The sequence below is a fragment of the Diprion similis genome, chromosome 1, assembly GCF_021155765.1.
Source record: "Diprion similis isolate iyDipSimi1 chromosome 1, iyDipSimi1.1, whole genome shotgun sequence".
Taxonomy (NCBI): Eukaryota; Metazoa; Arthropoda; class Insecta; order Hymenoptera; family Diprionidae; genus Diprion; species Diprion similis.
The window spans coordinates 8,751,851-8,772,500 of NC_060105.1; the positions used below are offsets into that span (position 1 = coordinate 8,751,851).

The 20,650-nt window shown below is 36.6% G+C and overlaps 1 protein-coding gene across 2 annotated transcripts in view; it reads right to left on the reverse strand.

Moving 5' to 3' along the window:
• Positions 1-1,817: 1,817 nt before the first annotated feature.
• The window catches only part of LOC124405937 (zinc finger protein 1), a 20,970-nt gene continuing 2,137 nt past the window's right edge, over positions 1,818-20,650 (reverse strand). Inside the window, exons 2-9 of one of the 2 annotated variants that reach the window (XM_046881329.1) lie at positions 7,131-7,303; positions 6,354-6,494; positions 5,929-6,226; positions 5,443-5,798; positions 5,107-5,316; positions 4,277-4,609; positions 4,023-4,185; positions 1,818-3,769 (exon numbers count right to left, since the gene is read on the reverse strand). In XM_046881329.1, the coding sequence (XP_046737285.1) occupies positions 3,576-3,769; positions 4,023-4,185; positions 4,277-4,609; positions 5,107-5,316; positions 5,443-5,798; positions 5,929-6,226; positions 6,354-6,494; positions 7,131-7,303 (1,868 nt within the window). In that variant the 3' untranslated portion in view covers positions 1,818-3,575. Of the gene's footprint in view, positions 3,770-4,022; positions 4,186-4,276; positions 4,610-4,935; positions 5,317-5,442; positions 5,799-5,928; positions 6,227-6,353; positions 6,495-7,130; positions 7,304-20,650 lie in introns of both variants that reach the window. The other variant, XM_046881244.1, reaches the window with a different exon arrangement.

Sequence of the window (20,650 nt, forward strand, 5' to 3'; positions counted from 1 at the left end):
TATATGTATATATATATATGTACCAATTTTATATTTATATTATTATATTTTATGTGAATTCTACAAGGTATACTATGTAAATGTAGGTTTGCCTCTAAATTCTAAAAGAAACGGTATATTATTGTCTGTGGTATCGAATAGGTATATACAATTTCATCTCATTACTTATTAATACCTATATGTATATATATATATTTATGTATACATATAGTCATGGAAAGCTCAATGGCATGACCAGTCGTTACTATATGAAATTTAAAAAAGAAAAATAGTCGTGTAGACCAATAATCGTAAATTCTTCTTTTTTAACTTCTCGTCATACATATATTTTACTGAAAATAAACATGTTATGTATGTATGCATGTATATATCGCATATATATATATATATGCGATATACTATACACTATATATATATACATATATATATATATATATATATAGTATTCTGCGTTCAAATGTACAAATGGGCTGAAATAACTACTTTTGATTTCACCTTGTCCCAATATTTAGTAACTAGGTAAGCTCGGTCGTTCACGGAAGGCATCGTATGGTGTTTGTATATTGTTGCTTCAACAATTATGGCAACAACCAGGAAGAATTATAGAGAGCGTCTCGACAGGGAGGGCGGGGAGTGCAAAAACATATTTAGAGAAATATTACTGCTTATAAAGTAAAAGATGCTTTTGTAAAGTGAAATTGTTATTTCTCTTTATAAAAGGCATGCACAGTTTTTCTACAGCATACTTTTAATCTGAGTGTGAAATCATGTTTAAAAGTATGCAGTGTAATGAAAACGAATGTGAAACCGAGCCAAACTTGTTACCGTTGCGACAAAATCTATTCACGTAACTCAGCTTCTTAGCCTGTGACGAAATCTATAAAAAAGATGTTAGCAAAGACGCGAATGTTGTTGTGTAGCAGAGGATCAAGAGGTTTTTCTTTGTCAGTGTTTTAAAAATGAGACTACCGCAACTTTGCATGTGTGCGACCCTTTATTGATATCCTATATATTATATTATAATTATATAAAAATATATTTCTTAATCGATTAACACTATTATAAATGAGTATTATAAGCATTCATATTATCTGCTTGCTTGCTCGTAAATGTGTACCACGATGCCCAACGCGGATAACCGTAGCCTTTGTATAAGGAAGTACAAGTTTTTTTTTTTTTTAGCATTTGGATAAACGCTATATGGCAATTATATTTGGTATTATTATTCATAACAATATCACTTATCACTTGTGTTTACGAGTAAATAAAAAGACGAATAAACTGTTATAAAATACGTTCTCGAGTATTATCTTTTGTGGAATATATACTGTTTTACATTCACATCTTTGAAACAAAATCATACAAATATATCGTAATAATATTTAATAGTACAGTATTGGAAGCATTTATAATATCGTACTTAGGATTAATAATAATTAGGCCTCCGATATCAGTGAAGAAATATTAGAAAAAAAATTTTCTTTCGTTTTTGGAAAAGAATACTCATGCGTTTTTTATTTTCTGTTGTACTTGCAACCTTTACGGAGGTAAAACTTTAATTTCACTTTTTCTGACATCCAGAAATTGATTGTATATCAAAATCTTTCGCCATAAAATTTAATGAAAGCAGAAATTTGTTGCTTTTAATTTGACAATTAATTCTTCTTTTTATACATGAAATTATTGTCTATCATTCTTTTCAATTTATTATCATCCTTTTTGGTAAGCGCAACATTAAAAATACTTTTACGCGCAATATTCTTTCACAGATGCCCCAGGCCACTGAAGCTCAACTATAATATAATAATAAGTTTGTTTTCCTTCTTTTTTTAAATCGACTTAGGAGTAATCTAGACAAAGGAGGCGAAATATCAGATCCTATTTTATTTTCACCTTTTTTGTTTTGTGGTAACCAGAGTAAGATCTTTACGTTAAGCTCTATCAAAGGTATGCCAAGACATCTCAGAATTCGTTATTCCAATTTTTGTCATATTGATTAATTGCCCGTACCCAATTTCATAATTGGGTAAAAAAAATCACCAACTTTATTTATTAATTTCGTGTTCGTTTTTTATCATTTTAATTGCTTGATGCATGTTTTCATCATTTCAATATTCAAAATTAGCATTAAAAAAATATGTATATTTAGATGAACCATAGGCAATCTTGAATTTTAGGGTTTTTTTACATCATATTTAGAGTACGATTGTGTTTCGATTGGCGTATGCAAAAACATTTTTAAGCTTTTCGTATTGCCATCGTTTACTGTTTGGCATATCTCTGGTACGGAATGTGTGATTTTAATTTTTAAAGTATATACTGATGGTTTTTTTTTTCAAATATGTTAAAAATTAAAGAAATTTCTGTGCGAATATTTTCATCAATCTCCAAATATTCTACGGTTCTATGAATTTTAATACTTTATATTAATGATGTTCTAAAAAAATTCGAATAAATATTCATAACTTTGAAGCGAGCAGCTTGTAATTCTGTTGAAGGAATGATCAAGTATTCATTTTGGTGTCTGATCAATAACTTGAATGAATTACACGAAAAAAACACAGGTTTTGAATCGAAACACAGCCGCAATTTCAATATGAACCTGATTATTAACTTTGCTTCAGCATACAAGCACATTTTTGCACATTACGTATGTGAATTCAACATCCGTGTATGAGAGTAAATATTTCTATAATAGCCTGGCACTGTATTGTATTATTATTATTTTTATATTTGTCAATGTAAATCGCACTCCTTAGCGAATGTATAGCTAACAAATTTGTACATTAATTAGTTTTTTTTTTTTTTATTATTATTGTCACGGTATATATAATATTTTGTTAATAAAAATAATAAAATATTATGTATATTATTATTATATTATTATCATTATTGTTATTGTTATTATTATTAATATTATTATTATAGTATAATAGAATTATTATTGCATTATGCGTTTTTGGTACCGTTCCGTGTTGTTTGGTTGCTTACATGTATACGTACTACTATATATATATATATATTATATATATATATAGCCAGCCGATGATAACATGATCGAAAATTGCATATTCAATTGGAATGATCAAGCAGCACGGTTTGCTCGTGATCCGAATAATTCATTTACCAACGAAATGCAAATCGCAAAACATGATAATTTCTCGGCGTGTACCAGCTCGTGTTATCTTAAAAATACTTCGGAAGTACTGTTAGTTAAGGTCTCGTCTGTGTCAAATGCATAACAATTCATTGGTGAAATGTAATGCAAGTTCTAGAAAAAAATTTAAAAAAAACTGTTTCTACTTCAACGACAGAAACCTTTTTACGTATTTTGACTTCCATCGACAACCGATCAACTGTTTTAATAATGAACAGCTTCTGCACATTCGGCCATTGTAATTTTTGCCAATCTCGTAGAAACAAGTAATTGCAAAGACATTAACACGAGGTGGTAAAAATATAAAAAAACGAAATCTACTCTTAAGTCCAGAATAAAAAGATCATCTGTACGTACATACTTGGGTTGTGCGCAAAGTAGACCTTCGGATATTGAGAGACATTTTTTTTTAACGTCTCTACTCTCTGTACGGTTTGCAGTAAGAGTAACGATGGTTCATGTGTTGGCTATAAGAACCCGAATGAGAGAAGCGCTTGAGGCACTTTTTGCACTGGAATGGCTTCTCTCCGCTATGCAACCGTTTGTGTTCAGTCAGGTGATGCTTGTGCTTGAACGCTTTTGGGCATTCCTCACACTTGTATGGCCTTTGACCTAAGACAAATTAGAAAATAAAGTTAAATCAGTTACAGCACGTGGACTCGACATTCATCGATATCTAAATTATCTCCAGTAATTTGTCGAGGTCAATAGAAACGAAGAATAATCTCATAGCATCCAAAATATTCTTTTACTTTGTACATACATTGGTTTAGTGTGATTTTCACCTGAATAAAAATCAGTTTGTACAATAATGCGGAATAGAATTTGGACACTGTAATCGGCACAGGTAATAGGATCAACTTACCGGAATGTTCATATTTGTGTCTCGCCAGAGAACTGTGCTTTGAAAATGTTTTATCGCATTGATCACAGAAGTAGAGACCTTCTTGCTCTGTTTCCCCACTAGCTGAAACTTCAGGTTGCATTGCACCGTCGTTCTCGTTTTTTATTGGAGTTTGACATTGATTCTGAAAATATTTTCCACAATGATAAATTGAAGTCTTTCAGTAGTTGAAACGACTGCCAAATATCGACGAATTGTTGAGCTTCGATGCTTACCTTGGGAATAATATCCACAGTGGTAGATTGATTTTTCATGTCGATAGAGTCAGTTGTTTCTTCATCTATGACGAGTGGCGCATCGTCAACATCATCTATGTCAGGGGCTGGAGTCACAGGAATGTCTTCTGTTACTGTGGAGTTTGATTTGTTGGAATTCTTACTCGAATTATCGCCACTAATGTCATTTACAGCCGTAATCGTTAGTACGTCCTTCTTTGACAAATCTAGAGGTTGCTCGGCCGTTGTTTGACTACCAGCGTTAAACAGCGGTAAGAGTCCAGGCATTTTTGATTCCCTGCGATCTCTTGCTCGAGAATTTTGGAACCAAACCTACGGATAATGTCATTCTTCAGAAATTTGTTTAAATATCAAAAACGCACATTAGTAGGGATCTCCGCGTGAAATAAGTAATGAGCATTTTCTATGGTCAGGAGTTTACTTTGTCATGTTGTGCGTGACTGAAACCGTTTTTATGATGAGCTAAAATGTTGAGGAAACGGAAAGAGAAAAAAAGCGAACTTCACCCTTTAATTCTTACTTCAGCCTGGTAAAATATTGAAACTATATCTGCTTTACGGAAATTGCCCAAATATACACTTGAGTCCGCACAGGCCGGAAAATATAGCAGAGTATCCTGATCAATATTTTTCGATTACCTGTACGACTCGCGTTGAAAAATTTATATAATTTGCAATCATAGTGATTTCCTCTTTCTTAGGACGAGGATTTATAGCGTAGTAGCCTTTAAGTACTGCTAGCTGTTCGTCGTCTATCAAAGACCGTGCTCTAACTCGCCGCCCTCCTTCCACGTTCATGGTATGGCTTACGTCGTCTTCTTCTCCAGAGTCTTGATCCGAACTTTCAACTTCCATTTCCACTGTTTTATTCTTGTTACTATCATCTACCGATGACTCGGTTTGATTCTGGTTTGCATCCTCCAACTTCGCAGCCAGTCCTTCGCTTTGAGAATCATAGGGATCCGTGGATGGCCAGTCTGGGTATTGTGTCATCTCGCATGACATTTCGCTATCCGGATCCTGAAACAATGCCTTCCAATTAGCTTTGAATTCCTTTTCAATATTCAGTTCGTTTTGTAATTGCTGGATCAAATTGATCGCTTAACAGCAAATACATGGCGCTCATATTCCAAAACATCAAATCACCTGATAGTCTTCGTCGTAGTCTGTTTTGATGCTTGCGGGTGAGCAAGCCAACTTCTTTACACTGGCTTCTAGAAGTTGTTTAGTTACAGAGGTATTTACTGTTTCTAAAATACGTCGCACCGCATCCAGCCCTTGAGGATCTGTTAAAGCTGGCGATTCGTTCCCTTCGGTACCCTCTGTACCTTCTGAGTCTGCGGTAGATGGACTCATGGTTTCTCTAAGGGACTCAAACTGCTCCGTTACTTCTTCAACCCTCTTAGAGTGGAGTTGACTCAAAATTTTACCAAGAGACGATTGTAGAAAGTAACTACTAAACCCCACCATGCGAGGTAACAACGTAGGAACGTCGTAAATGCCTGAAAAACAAACAGGCCGTTGGAAAATCTAAGTTGAATACACATTATTTTCAACTTCTTGTTGGATAACGACACATACGAGAAAATCATAAAATATCTACAAGTACAAAATTACAATTATCATCCTTACCTCCTTCTCGCTGAATATCTAGATATTCGGATGGGGAAAGTTTTGGAAGGATCGGAAGATAGGTATTGTTATTTGCTGCGAGCATGTTGTCGATGTCTCGTCTACCCTGAGACGATTGTTGGCACTTCTTAGATCCCCTGTTCGCACTACCAATTGTGCCTTGTCGAGACTTCTTTGAATTGACGATTAAACACTTTTTGGATGTCATGTGACTCGAGTAAGAACCAGAATGTGAAAACTTTTTTCCACAATTGTTACATTCGAATGGTTTTTCTCCACTGTGTATCCGTAAGTGTTCCTGTGAAGTCAAATAATAGAATCAAATTGTAATAATGTCGGGTTGTTGCTCGCAGGGTTTAATTAATAGAATGTTTATTTGATTTTGACAAAATATTGAAAACTCCAAAAATAATATACTTTTTTACCTTGAGGTGATGTTTGAATTTGAACGCCTTGTCACAGGCAGTGCATTTAAATTTTCGCAAATGCGCGCTGTCGTCATGACTCATCATGTGCCTGATTAGTCGGTGGACATTTGCAAATGTTTTACTGCACTTGTCACAGGACTGAAATCACGAAAGTATTGTAACTCGTTATTTTCAATATTACAATTTTGACGCAATTTTACATTTCGATTTGATACTAGGTATACATTTCTTGCGGTCTGCCTGTACTTGAACTTCGGTTTTAAAAACTTTCTATATCACAGTGACTTGATAAATTTTTTTAAGTTACCGCAAAATTGGCTTAATCGCATAAAAATTTGAATGGCGTACATTTGCCGAAGGTAAAGACTATTCTCTACTATACTTGTCATTTTTTCTTTATCTTACTTTATAAGTTACTCTAAATAAATTTACCACGTTTTACTCATTTACTTTTCTCACTGGTACCTAAACATGAATATCGTCCTTCACTCTTATAACTTTATGGTAAATCCGTTTTTAACAAAATCATTTGATTACAAGTAATGTGAAAAAATGATAATCCTTCCTGTTTTCTCTTGTGGGATTAACTGGCAGTAAGACTCCACCTAGCGGTGAGCTTAAAACTATCGCTACTTGGCGCAAAAGCGCGGATGTAAAACGGTATGCATCTTCAACGAACGCATGAGATATCCATGGATAAGTAATGCCTAGGTATAATACTGCACGTGTCCCGGAATTTTCAAACGTTAACGAATCCAGAGTTTATGAACTCACTGCTTCTGTGAATTGCGAATTTACGCTCTGCTTATTGCTGGAGTAGCTTGTCTTGTGGGCGTCTGCGAGGTGGAGCCGATAGGCTGTTGGATTCACGCAAAGGATGCTGCACTGCCGACACCGTTTCCCGTTTTCGGCTGATCCGTCAGCTCCTGCCTCATCCTCGCTACACCCTGCGAACAGTACAGAAAAAAGATATTTAAAATTTTTTTTTCATATCACTTTTGTCCTGAAGTTATAACAACAGATTGGACCCACATTAACAGGCTTTCATTTATTTCAAGATTCTTATTGAAGGGACTCTATCATCAATTTTACACGAATTCTAATATTTCATCTCATTTCGAATTCGAAATCAATATCTGATAGAAAACTGTTTTTGGAGGTACTTTTGTTTCACTTTTCAAAAATACGAGATCACTACTCTTGCAATTATCTTTTTTTTTTTTTTTACCAATTTCTATCTACGCAATATACATATTTATAAGCGAAAGACACTTTGTATCTGCGTATGAGTCAAAATGTCAGCATTTCGAGATTCATTCTTCGTTATCTCTGTACATATAAGAATTCCTGAATTTTGGCGGAAAAATGGCGTGGTCACTTCGGTTACGAAGGGTCGGAATTGAATCTTGTTTAATCGTAAAATTTCTTCTCTAAATATTATATAAATATAGATACTTGGGTATACATAGGTATAATAGATCGCATAAAAATATAATACATCTTCCATAGAATCTCGAGGTTTCGGTCAACCTTTTGCTTTCCTTTTTCATTCGCTCGAGTGTATAGGACCTCCAAGAGACAAGTCAACGGTTCCAAATGTAAGGCAAAGCGAAGAGAGAAGGGCGGATGAGAAAATAGCGCTTGCGCTCTGGGCCCTCCGCCTTTTTATCTATCCAACTCTATCTGGCTAGCGATTCTCCTACTCTCTCCCATTTTCTCCTCCCGTTCTCTCCCTCTCCACCTCCGGGAAACGGTTACGCCTACAATGTAGGGGCTGCAGTTGTTTCTATACCTACCCGACTCGTCAATTTTATACCCTTTTTTCGTCAAATTTTCCCCTCCTCAGACCTCAGACAAATGTTTCAATCTTTGGACGTTCGTTGGTTATATCGCATCGAAAAGCGCCCCCATTATCGCTTGAATTTATGTAACAATAGGCTAACGCAAAGTATATCTTGTAGAAAAATATTTCAATTTACACATCCGTTTTAAACTCTCATAATCTCTTAGGTTTGGACACGAATGCTTGAGAAAAAACCATGACGAGTTCTGTCAACTTTCATTGTCAGCAAAAGCTTTTACACTGAGTTTCCTGTATTTTGTATAATATTCGAGGATTTCGTAATTAACATTTAGACTCTGATTTCAACTAACTTATAAGATAAATGGCAAAATTTTCATACAAAGCGATGCATTAACCCTCGCATGCCACACTGGGATCTCTGGTATTCAGATTTTTAATCAAAACTCCGAGTGAAATGGTTGCATCTTGATTTTTTTAAGTTTTTTTTGCCTACGATAGGTAATTGGTCGAGAAATTTATCTATGCATTGACAAATTCGTAGTGATTAAAAATTGCACTTCTGACCTGTAGACGGTTAGAAAGTGTTTTCTCTCAAGAAACGTGAGTTGCGGTTTCCACTTTGGGGCTTCTGAGACCCCAGTGTGGCATACAAGGGTTAAAAGTTTCTCCTATCGAACCATGTAAGTGATGGCAGAACAATATTTTTTTTTCTATTCAAAAATATATTAAGTAGGTATATCTTGCCGAAGGCACAACTTTTGAAAGCCAGCTAAGACATGAAACTTTTCCTCGTTTCTCATCAAAATTTTCTTGCAACTTTTTCTTAACCGTATAGTAACGTGTTCCGAGTAAGTGCAGGGAAATCCTGGTAGCAAGCATGTAATATTATTACAATATAAATATATTAATCAGCGTGAAAAAAAATCTTTCACTGCGGTATTTTATTTTACGGATCCTCATTTGCTCAATTGCGGTAATTTTATCGTTAGTTTGAAATACAAATACTGTGTACATTTTTATACATTAGAAAAAAAAAAAAAAAAAATTATCCACAGTTATTAATTACATTGAATAGTGATAAATTAATTCGTGAGCAATGGGACTAAAATTATACAAGCTTCTCTTATCATTTCGTAGACTCGTTTGGGTCCAGCATAATATACATATCAGTTTAGTCAGCAAAATAAGCACTGTTTTCGCTTAATTTCAGGTACTCACAACAATGTCTCGGAAGAGAAGAAAATTGAAGAGGACGATCTGGTTCAATTTCGCGTATCTTGTAAGTATTCTGAACCTGAATTTCTAAATTATTGTATAATATATAGGTACATATTAATCGGCAGAATCATAATATTGATTCGTGATCGTGAAACGCAAATAAAATTGTTTATCAAGTTTTAAATGCACTCTCTATATATCACAGTTACAATCCCGGTCCGTTATTTCTTTTATCATATCTCTGGTTCTCTTAATCTGCGCTATTCTCTCCTATATTTTTGTTGTCTTGCTCTCGTTTCGACATGAAATCGGCTTACGTAATCCGCATTACGTACAATATAACACACGTATCACATACCGTTTGATGTACAAACATGTACGTATACTACACCTATATCTTTACACACATGAGTGTGTATGTATGTGTATAACTACGCGTGGCTACTTATTTTGATACAAACAATTTAGCTGAATAAAAACGCGCAATTAATGGGTCGGAACTTCACGCATTCAGTTTCTGATGCTTCTAACGTTGGCTTCATTTAATCAAATATTGCAGAATTACCGGTAGCGTCACAACGACGGTATCAAATAGAAGCTGAAGTGGCAATCGATGGATATGAAAGAAAGAAAAAATACATTAATTTTTGCGCGTCTAAGTTAAACTGGCGATTAAATATATGTGTGTAATAAATTATTTATCAACGATCTGCTTAATTATATACATACATATTATGTGCCGTATCGAGTAGATTGCAAACTTACAAAGTGACAATGTTTAGACATGAAACATAAAATTTACTACTTCATATTTTAGCAGATAAGGCATGTATACACTCGTATTATATTTATTAACCTTTTCGATGCGATTCCGTTCAAAATCCACATCAAAAAGGTCAACGAAATTTCATAATGTTCCATTTACAATCGGCTGTTTCCAAGAATTGAATGCTCCTACTTTATTAGCTTACCTTATATATTATATGTATTACTTATATGTAGTATTTGCGTATACATTCGCTTATCAGTATATTATACCTTGTTTTCCAGCTAATCGCATTTGTTGCGCGATTAATTCAACGACGTCAGGAAAAACATAATAAAAATGACTTTCCTCTCTCGATTGTAAGCAGTGAATATAATTATTAAAAATCACGGACTTTACACCTTTTCAAGTTTCGAATCGAAGAAATATTTTCCTGAAGCCGATATCTGAATTTATAATAAATTTATTGCTATGAATTTTTTCTTCGACTCGAAGGTGTGTAATATTTATATGGTTCCATTGAAGGATTTTAATTTTTACCGACCGAGTAAAATGTCCAAATTATAACTATCATCACAGCCTTCACATTATTGTTGTAAAAATGCCACTGATAGCGCGATTCTACATAGAATGCCAAACCAAAAATATTCAAAAACCTTTTCTATTTCACGCGATATAATATTGATTACAATCAATGAACGGCAATTATGAAATGATTAATGAAAATAAGAGAATCTGCTTCGGTGATTTTGTGGAAAATAGTCTTCTGAATATCATGAACCATCGTGGAGTGAAATGGAACTAACTGGATAGATTTTTAACCATTTTTAAGTGATTTAAAACGAATCTCATCGGTATCTAAGCTTTCATTTAATTAACCCTCCGCCTGTACACAATTCTTAACACCTTTCGTCTATACATTTTTTCAAATAGTTTCTTCTCAACATTATCCAAAATTTGTGCAAACTCGAAAGTTTTCGAGTAGTGTTCATAAAGTTGATATCTAGGTCGAATTTTTTCCTAGTCCCAGTAAAATATAGTTAACTTGACCTTAAAAGCTTCCTGATGCAGGTAAATGAATAAATTTCTAATAAACAGTAGAAATATTGTTAATTTTCAAAAGTGTCGAAAAACTTTCAGAGGCCTCGACTTCGTAATCAACTTTCCAACTTTGCTGTAGTCGCTCGCTCGCCTACGGTCAGGTTTTTGTTTTATGGTTAAAAAAAATCTCAATTCCTAAAATTGTCTCCTTAATAAGCCAACTTCCCCCTCCCCTGTACGACTACCCCTAAGCAATGTAATATTGATAAAAAGTATCGATTTTGTACCAACCGACCACCTTAACCGCGAAATACGTACACAAAGCGAAGGTTAAACAGGGTCTGAGTGACTTGGTTTCAAAGTATGGGTGCGTCGAAGTGTGTCTAGCAATTGGCGCGTACCTAGATCCGGTTGATTTGGGGTAGGCATTTTCTACTGTGCGTCTGCGGCCTGAGGGGGCAGTTGCAGTAACGGATGGGGTTAGCAATTCTCAAACTATTGTTCGGTCAGACCCCGACTCGTGTGTCAATGCGGATTCAGGGGTGGCTCAATAAAAGTGGCACATGGCACCAGGGTCGTTCAACCCTTAGTAACTTTTTGTCCCCGTCGTAAATCGTGGGATTTAAACGAGGCACGTGCGCTGCACGCCGGAGGCAGACGGTGACGATCCTGCGGATCCTGACCACCTTCTCCTATCCTATCGTCGTTACACGTGCAATATACGTAGGTACCTACCTCCGCCTCGTCCCTATAGGTATATATATGTGCAAAGTGTATGTACCATTACTGCGGAAATCCGTCCGCGCGAGAATCAATTTGACCGCTTTCAATTATTACATACCTTACGGTACCTACACGCATGTTGTATCCTGATTCCGCAGCTTATGGATTTTTTTTTTGAAATTTTTACGATAAGAATTATGGTGCGAGGAACTTTTTTTTTAAACAGAAAACAAAACAAACAAAAAAACGCTACTTTTTGACGCTCTTTTTAAATAATATCTGAACATACATGGAGCATAATTGATTGAAACCGGGTGAAAACTGCTTGCTTATAAAGTTTCGTTATGACTTTGTTAAGTTTCCCTGATGTGTCAACTTATTGACTGACATATATGTAAGTACTGTACGATCTTTAACAGTAATGTTTTGGATATACGCTGGTTTTTAACCCTCACGTGATTGTTTACAGAGTAAAATCATGTACATTTGCGCTGCAGGAAAAAATTACATTTCTTATCGCTCTTGTGATGATACGTTTAAATCGTTTAAAATTTATATTACACCTATATGCGTACTTATACATATATGCCTCTTAGTATGACGCATGTTTATCTTAAATTATACATATAGTATTCTCATTCAAGTATAATAATCGGGGTAAATGGTTGGATGTAACAGGGTGCAACCCCTCAATGGGTGAGATTCTGGAAGACCTGAAGATGTCAGGAAATTACAAATTTCGGGTTTTCTGGCCAGTCGGCTGTATGAGAGTAAAGCATCGTCTTTTATACGCGGATCTACAAGACTGTACGGTCAAATTTAGAAGGGTAGTTTTTGTTGGGTGTCTGAGAGATCGTATAATATAAGGTATAGGGCCATGATGATCCTTGAAGTTCGGCGGTACGCATATCGAGAAGGGAGAACAAAAAAGGAAACTCAGGATGGGGTATAAGATAATGGCGTAAAAGATACTGGTTTTAAAACTAAAACTTCAAGTTAAATTCACAGTATAATGAATTTTATTCAAGTATCTCTATTTTCTCTAACGGGACAATTTGCATTGCAGGTATAATCGATCGTTTTAAAATTTTACAAACTTGTTATTTAACGTGGAATGCAAGTTACACAACAACTCTGCGCATATTACACGTAAACGGTAAAACACAGGCCGAAAGACAAGTAGTACGTGACCCGAGGTTAAGGGAATGTTTGGATGGTTTCAGTATATATATATACATATATATATATTTAAGATATAAATGCGCCTGTGTAATTAACGTGTGTCGTAATCTTTAGTGTACACATACGCCTATGAAAATGTTGAAAGTATGACGAGCGTAGAGAAAGAATAAGTGTGTTTGTGAGCTCAAGTCTCTCCACGTGTCCGCGCGCCGCGATGGAATATTTCAGCAACACCTATCTATCCATGCATGTGTACATACATACATCATGTACTGTTGAACTACGTTTAGTTAGAAGCCTAGCCGGTGACGAATGGACGAACGAACCAACCGTGTGCGAGCCCTACACACTAATCACGGAGATCGGTGTTTTCGTCCGCTTCGCGCTCTTCTGGTCGAACTTTAACCGCTAACAAACGCGATAAGAACTCCGAAACGGGTCGCAGCCGTGACCCTTACAGAGCGGAGTCCGCGTTCCTGCTGTGCGCAGGCTTGATTACACTTTACTGTATCTCTCTGATATATGCCTAACCACCTTACACACGTCCGCGTCCTCCTGCAATATACGTCTGCTTATACGCAGTGCCATGCAACAACATCGTCTCCGTTGTTGTGTTGTTGTTATTGTTACTATTATTATTATTAATAATATTATTTTGATTATTATTATCATCTACATCGTCCTGTATTTCGGTAATGTAAGGCCCAATTCTCCGGGAGTCCGATTACTACCCAGAGCTACCGGTTCTCGGGTGTTATGCGACACTAATTTGCCCCCTGAACACCTTTTACCACAGTGTGGATCGAGGTGAATTGATTTTTGCTCGTTTTTTTTTTCCACGCCGTTAGAACGAGTAACAGCTAAGGTTTATAAAATGTGTGAATTTATTACAGGGGTGCGAATAATGAGTATTTGTTATGCACAATTTATACCGTGAGGTACGGTAGTCTTCGTTATAACGCCTTAACTTTTCGGCTAACTTGTTTTCGGTCCGATACAAAGTGCGAGTTCGATTCTATACGAATTATGTGACGATGACTATGGCGATACGGTCGACCGAGAGATTGGGAGTCATTGTCACATAATTTGTATAGAATCGAACTCGCATTTTGTTTCGGACGGAAAACTAGTTAGTCGGAAGCCCAAGGTATTATAATTAACTTTACTGTACTATGTATACATTATCAGAGCCGCTAGGAGCGGAAGACAACTAGACATCAATCAAGGTGCGTTTTATATCAAAGTATGTATATGTATGATGCGGCATCAACGCGCGTAACAAGATGGCGCCACCCGCAGAGTTTAACCGCGAGATACGTGGTTGTATGTGTTCAATGATTACAGGTTTCGCGATTACATACGTAACGTTATGACGTTGGTAATAGTTTGTAATTTCGTTTTCAATGAAACACGTGAACCAAGTTGATTTTCTGTTTCATACATACATACATTCAGTTTTGTCTGACAATGACGGACAGATTTTGACGGAGCAAAAAACGTGAAATTTTTATCATTTCGTTGAAACAATACAGAGTGTCCTCTACCACTGGTACAATTAACTGACACCAGATGTCACCAATGGCTGATCAGCGTTCCTGTCGGACCAAATTAGTTTGAAGCTGTAATAACCTCTGGCTACTTTAGGTCCTCAAAAATACTCTGGAATTCATCCGCGGCATTTATACGTTATACCGAGATACTTTGTCGCATTATCGATACTGAATGAAAAGGGTAAATTTTATTCTTGATTAATATGACGTAAGATGTTATTTGTTTTAAAAAAGTATACAAGTTGACATGTTGGAATAATCAAATGACTAATAATTTTTATGATCTCGTTCTTTTCCGCGGGAAGATTTATTTCTTCGATATTACATACATAGATTAACTTGCAGAACATATGTCATCGTTACAAAAATAAACACAGTTTCAATTTCGTGATACATTCTATTGGTCACAATCGTTAAACCCTATAAAACTTAATGGACTCGTGAACAATGAAATTTGGCGACGACAGTCGCGATGATAAAATTTGATTGTATTCACATTACGTGTACATATACATATATACACAGGAAAAAGATAGGGAAAAAAAAAGAAAAACACTCGTTTATACATACAGTGTCTACTACAGACCACGTGTGTGTATAATGGCAAGATTTATTCGCCGTGTGTGACAAGATGGCGCTCTCCGCGATAGAAGTAGCGCGAAAACGGCGTTATATACATACGTATATATCACATAGATAGATACCTAAATATCGGAGAGGCGCGGGTTCCTGTGCGCTGTTACTCATAAAAAAAGAACCGTTGATAATCATGCGGGAAGAGTCGAAATGCTTGCGCATCTCCGACGCCCACGTCCGTCGATAGCCACGTGTACCTACCCACGCCTATAAAACACATGCATGTACGTACGTACGTACGTATGCACGTATTCACACGAGTATCTATATACGTATACTACGTGATACCAGGTATAACTTAATAAAATACACGCTTGATTCGAGGAAAGAAGAACACGCCGCAGCGGAGCCGCGGAGGTAGAAAATATATGATCACTAATTACGAGCAGAAGTAGGCAGGCAGCCGGAGAGAAGAAACTTGTTATACAGCGTGCGGTAAGACCGTTCGGAGATTATAATACGAGAAGAATAATGGTGAGGTGAATTTAACCAATGGCGAAGCGCTGCGCGCGCGCATTGCGCTTGCATTCAAGCATGAATCCATCCATCCGTCCGTCCGTCCATCAGGAGTCAGACAGAATACTCGCAACGCGTGTGCGTGTCATTTTGTTAACGCGTGTCAAGTACATGCGGTTATACATTGTTTTACACGTGTATTGTTTATGCGTATACGTATATAATGATGCTGCTGCAGAGAAAGATGCGAGTTACATATATACATACGTACATACATGAGTCACGTGGTATCGAGGTATAAGTGAAACGAACTGAAATGCAATGCTACATGCGTCCATGGAGAGGAACAACAATCGTACAACGAACGTAGCAGCTTTGTACAGCGCCCCAGCTCTCCAGGCGGACAACCGTGAACGATCTCTATAACTTCACTGGCTCTACTTGGGCATGAAGTAAATGATTTCTCAGAGAGAGGTCATTGAGCCTGCAGTGAGTTGCGACCAGGGATGGGGCGCGGTCCGCCATCACACTTGCTGTTGCTGCTGCTGTTGCTGCTGTTGCTGCTACTGCCCCTGCTGATGCATCAGCCTCGATTCTCCTCCTCCTCATCTTCCTCATCTTCCACCTTCTCTTTCTCTTTCTCCTCCGTCTCGCCAACTAACCGACATGCTTGCACGCGAGTTGGGAAGACAATTATTGTCGCAGTGATGAGAAGAGCGAATGATCCATGGCGGGAGGGGCAGGGGGGGGGGGGGGGGAGCATATACACATATGCGAGATGCACTGCACTACTCCAACGGCGCAACTCGCTGACCAACCGCGATCATTTCATTGACTATAAATCTCGACTTTTGTTGTTCATCTACCGTGAATGTGGATGTGGTACGAAGATATAAAGAGAAAGAGATGAATATAGAAAGAAGGAATCTGCATAATTTGTTTACGATGATATGCGCAAGTATGTTGTATACTATACAATGTATCGTTTAGTACTTGTTCACCGTATAAGATGAGCCAACGCTGTTGATATACATGTACTGTATCCGATTATTGACGCGTTGATTAGAATTTTGAGAGTTATATCCTGTCGGTGCAGATAATTTCTCGTAGATATATGTTATAATAGGAGCGCGTTGTGAATGTTTAGATATGTGTAAATATACTTGACGATTGTTGAAGACGGCGTTTCGCTGAATGGAGAGAATTGAAGCAGAGTTGCCAAAATATGTTGGCAACAAATTACAATATTCGGGAGAATCCGCTGTTAACCTGATTCAAGTACGTAAAACTGGAGAAATTGTCGACACCGGAAATTGTTATTTTCATCCCTGTACGCATATGGCTGTATAAACTTTCGCCGAGTTAAAAATTTGTCCTCATCTCCAAAAGGACGTCCTCTCCTCCTCTTTCTCACATACGGATTTAAATATTTTCTCTGATCGAGAAATACAATTGCCGTTTCTTACATTTTCCAAATTATTGCGATCTTTGGTTACTCTGAAGATAACTCTTTACACTCGGTACGCTTCGGACAAATGATCAACTCTACTCATTTCTTGACATTAATGCAACTTCTCACGTCCTAGGTGCATATCAGGTACGAATCAGGACAATGATTATCGTAAATATTTTTCACTCATATTGTTGGAAGAGAAAAATACGAATCACGTGTAAATAGATATGAATTTCTTGGTATACAATCCTAAACGAGACTACAACCAGTCTAACAACGGCAGCCATGTTTATTTTGTATTACATTGAAACGATTCTCTTTCTCGAAATTTAAACCGATTCAACGACAATATTTTGCACCGAATACTCGATATATATACATAAAAAAAATATTTTTTTTTCCCTTCAATTCCACCACTACAAGACAGAACCTAATTATCGTTGCCAAATCGACATAGTAGGCAACGCACGTTACAAATGGCAAGAAGAAACCGAGAGAAAACAATGTTGTATTCGAGCGAGAGAGTAAGTTTGAAAGAAAGAAATAAAGAAAGATAGAAAGAGGGTGCGAAGCGAAATGTCGATTGCTTTCGTGGACCGCAGCCACGGTTACGTGACGTCATACCTTCCCCTCTTCGCCTCGCTTTCCTTCCCTCCTCCTCCCCCCCCCTGCCGCAAAGCGTTGCGCACTCCCATCATCCGCCCCTCACGCGCTCTGGTTCTCTTTACTCTCTTGTACAGACCGACTGACTACGTATACGCAGAAAATTATACATAGGTTATAGGTGTCCGCATGACGTCTTGCGTGCATGTAGAACGTATTATGAGGCATGTGTGTGCGCAGATCTGCGCGTGGTAGGTACCTAAATGTTGCAGGCATACCTATACGCGATGTGCAAGTATGTACATGTGGAGGCGGTTGATTAACAATTAACGCGAAAGAACTGCGCGTGTGGTTTTATGTAGGGTATGCAGGGTAAATGCGCTAATATTATTTGGACTTGTATGGTTTATCTTGCCACAATTTCATGAAGAAGAAGTGTATTGAACCTGCACTTGTGCAGTTGGCGTTACCGTTTCAATTTATCATATTCAGAATTGGAAGTAGGAAAATGGAGAAAAATCACTCAGCTGCTGCTGCGGCAGTATTGTAATGTTACGTTAAAATTTAAACGATGTAAGGGTTAAAGTGTCTCGGAATAGAAGGCGAGTCAAAAGACGATAACTTGAATTCGAGGAAAATATTTCAATCAGTCATTTCAGCAGTCAGTCACAATGAAAAAATACCGCGTCGTCGATATCGTGATAATAATAGCGGTGTTTGTGGGGAAAAATGAACCTTCTGTATAATTCTTCGATTCCTCGATCGATTCTCTCACACGATTAATATTTGCCTATCGCATTTTGGGGTAAACCGAGATTTCTTCTTATTTTCATCCCTCATCACACATCGATCGGTGAGACTGAAATTTGATTGAAGGGTGACATACGTGGAGTTTAAAATTCGAGCACGCTTTGCTGCAGACGCGGTACGCAATCGTTACGCATTACGCGACATGTGTAGTTTGTCGTACGTGCATATGTTTCAAAATGCACGATCAGCAGGCGTGGACAGAAATATATATGTATTATATACGAAAATACGTAATAATTATTAGTCGTTACTCCTTTCTATGCAATAGTACACGACGTGCATATTTGGTAATCAAAACGTGGAAGAATCTGAGACATTTCGTTGCGGATAATTCATGCCGAGTTCTAAAATTGTACTTCAGGTATATTTGTAACCGTTGCACGGTATATGTGATTATATGTTCATTCTACATGATCGATTTTATACACCGATAAAATAAACCGTGGGTATAAACTGTCGTCAACGTAAACGATATTTCCAGAAAGTATAATAATTTTCAGAAGTCACGAGTTCACGTCCGATTCCTATATATGTACGTCAAATTGAATCTTTTGTGAGATTTAAGTTCGTATGGCGTTGATGTGACGATACGTTTTTAGGAATGAATGATCGTTATTTAACAATTTTTGGATTTTGCGGAAGACAACGAATTACGTAAAAAAAAACAACATCGTATAATCATTTCGTACACAACAATCTAAATTATAGTGAGTCGGCGTATTAACCAATTTAAATGCTGCTGCTGCTGCTGCTACTGCAGTCAATGTTGTTAAACACAAAGGAACGAGGAGCATTTATAAACGAGTCTAGCCTAATACAATGTCATTCTAATTCAACGAAAACGGCCGTCATAAATATCATGTATGCAGCGTATGTGCAACGTGTTAGGCGGTGCAAATTGCAATTTAAGACGGGATTTCAACAAGATTTATCGCTTCCCAGCTTATTTACATAACCGTACGTTACGCATGACCGTTCCTACAGTAATCAAAATCGCAAAAATTTTTTTTACTCGCTCAAAAGTACATGAATAATAATTTCCGAAATAAATTAAAGAATTTTCTAAAATCATAAAAATTTGATGCAAATATAAAAAACAGAATGATCTGCAGTTTCGTGAAAAGCAAACAAAGTATGTATCTTAGTTATGAACGATAAAAGAAAGACGTTTCTATACATTTGACGAAGTGGTACGCAATCCCTGCCAAAATCGTAACTTTGTATAAGTGTTTATTTAAAAACGGTTTTACTGCACCTTTGAAAGTTGTAGCCTCCCTAATCGGTTTAATTCTATTGTAGGAAATCGAAAATTGTTATGGTTTCTTTGAACCTCTTGAGTGGCAAATTATTCACCGATTAATGAAATATCGCAACCCGAGATCAAAGAGCGTGACGAAGATAAAAAAAAAAAAAAAGAAATCCCGAATCAAGTTCGAATTTTTCTTGATAATATTAATTCTATATTGAAATACGAGTCATCTAAAAAAATAATCTATATAGTAGTAATGAGGATGAGGCAAGGAAATTTCGTGTGCCAGTTTATATATATATAATATATATATATATATATATATTTGGAATCTTTATATTTTTTCCCTAGGTAATCATAATATTTACGTCGACTTCTTCGCCGCACTCTCATATTTATGTAGTATATATCTGCGTAAATGTATATACACATCTCGCGAGAGGAAAACAAAATAAAAATCACCTGTAGGTGGACCTTGTACTTATAATAACTCGGAGATAAATTGAACTTGACAATTTCAATATAAAATGCAGTTTGTTTTGCAATTACTTTTCACCTCTGATAAGTATGAAGTTTGTTTAATCGTCAATTTCTAATTGTTTACGCGTTCTGCAAAATTCCAAGTCCTTTTGTGTCGCAAAATTGGCAAGGGGGTGACGTTTTAGCGATTCTTATTCCCCCCCCCCCCCCCACCGCCCCCCCTAAAAAAAAAATCCAAATCTGTTCAACTTAAGAAATGTTGCAATAATTTGAGATGATCAAAATCGAGCTGATATTTCATAATCGAAAGTAGTAAACACGCA